The sequence below is a fragment of the Gavialis gangeticus genome, unplaced genomic scaffold (assembly GCF_001723915.1).
Source record: "Gavialis gangeticus isolate Ggan-Ray unplaced genomic scaffold, GavGan_comp1, whole genome shotgun sequence".
Lineage (NCBI taxonomy): Eukaryota > Metazoa > Chordata > Crocodylia > Gavialidae > Gavialis > Gavialis gangeticus.
The window spans coordinates 41,562,324-41,564,132 of record NW_017729008.1 but is presented as its reverse complement, the minus strand read 5'-3'; the positions used below and the strand labels follow the sequence as shown (position 1 = coordinate 41,564,132).

At 48.3% G+C, this 1,809-nt stretch overlaps 1 protein-coding gene across 1 annotated transcript in view; it reads right to left on the bottom strand.

Annotated features, from left to right (window-relative positions):
* LOC109292083 (collagen alpha-1(VII) chain-like) overlaps positions 1 to 1,809 on the bottom strand; it is a 262,997-nt gene that overhangs the window by 168,823 nt on the left and 92,365 nt on the right. The window contains 1 exon segment of the mRNA XM_019509339.1: positions 19 to 150. Within this exon segment, the coding sequence (XP_019364884.1) occupies positions 19 to 150 (132 nt within the window).

Genomic DNA, 1,809 nt, shown 5'->3' with positions numbered 1-1,809 from the left:
GCCTATCAGTCATCTCACCTTCTGGCACTTGGGATCACAAGGTCCCTGTGGTCCCTCGATTTGTGGGTCAACAGGTGATAAATCATAGGCCAAGAATTTCCTGTCCACGTCATCAAACTGCTGTGGTTTGTTCACATTGTGTCCAGCAACCTATAACGCATAGCTGAGGTTAGATGTGTCCTGGTCAAAAGGGATTATGAGTTTTAGGAACCAGTTTAGTTGCAACCTATTTCCACCACATTGCCAAGATGAAGTCAGACACATAGGTGGGAACTGGAAAAAACTATAGATCAGGGGTGTCCAACCTTTTTTAATGTGGGGCCAGATCATGAACTTTTTATCACCCAGTGGGCTGGCAAGCCATATTCAAACATTGGGTCTCTCTGGCCCAGGATAGAATATCCGGGGCCAGAGAGCCCCTGCCTGTGTAGCCCTACTGCACCTGCCTCTTACTGCAAGGTTCATGGTAGCTGCTGGTGCGCAGGGGCAGGAGGGACCCATTCTGCATCCAGCCAGCTACTGCCCCAGGGACTGAAGGGGAGAAATAAATATCTCCACATTTCCATCCCCCGAGCAGCCATTAGGAAGCTGCTGAGGGGCTGGGGGAGGGACAAGGGGCGGGAACGAAAGTAAATATTTTTTACTTTCGCAGCACCGCGGGCCACAGAAAATGCCTTGGCGGGCCGCATGGCAGTCCGTGGGCCGTATGTTGGACAAACCTGCTATAGATTTACACTGACCTCAAATATCCTTTCTCCTCGTAACTGATATGTCACCAAGTTAGCAAATAACCATGAAAGGGCCAGAAAGTTATAGGATTACAGGAAAGTAGAGTAGGAAGGGACCTCACAAGGCCACCTAGTCCAGTCCCCTGCTCAAGGCAGGATCATCTTCGACTAAAAGCTGGCTCTCATATGTGATGGGCTTGTTGGTCTAGGAATATGATTCTCACTTAGGGTGTGAGAGATCCTGGATAAGCCCAGATTTTGAAGGATCATATTTCTGGGAGTCTGAAGGATCATATTTGTGGGAGTCCAGCAGGAAAAATAATGCAACAGGGAAACCAGCATGGATTCGTAGCAGGTAGATCATGTCCAACCAATCTGGTTTCATTTTATGACAGGGTCACAAAATGCTTAGATGCAGGAGTAGAGGCGGATGTCATTTTCTTGGACTTTAGCAAGGCCTTCAGTATGGTATCTCATCCTATGCTCATAAATAAATTAAGAGGCTGTGACATAGATGTTTACACAGTCCAGTGGGTGGCAAATTGGCTTGGGGGTTGCACCCAGAGAGTGATAGTTGATGGGTCGGTATGGACCTGGAAGGATGTGGGCGGTGGGGTCCCGCAGGGTTCGGTCCTTGGACCTGTACTCTTCAATGTCTTCATCAGTGACTTGGATGTGGATGTGACGTGTACTCTGTCTAAGTTTGTGGATGATACTAAATTGTGGGGTGAAGTGCACACTCCGGAGGGTAGGGAACAATTGCAGGCAGACCTGGACAGGTTAGAAATGTGGACAGTATACAATAGGATGCAATACAAAAGGACAAGTGCAGAGTGCTGCACCTAGGGTGTAAAAATATCCAGCCCATCTATTGGCTGGGCAGTGACCCTCTCAGCAGCACAGCAGCATAAAGGGATCTCGGAGTCCTAGTGGACTCCAAGATGAACAGGAGTCGTCAGTGTGACGAAATCATCAGCAAAGCTAACTGCACTTTACCATGCATCAACAGATGCATGACAAATAGATCCAAAGGGGTGATACTTCCCCTCTGTGTGGCATTGGAGTACTGCATCTAGAAAGG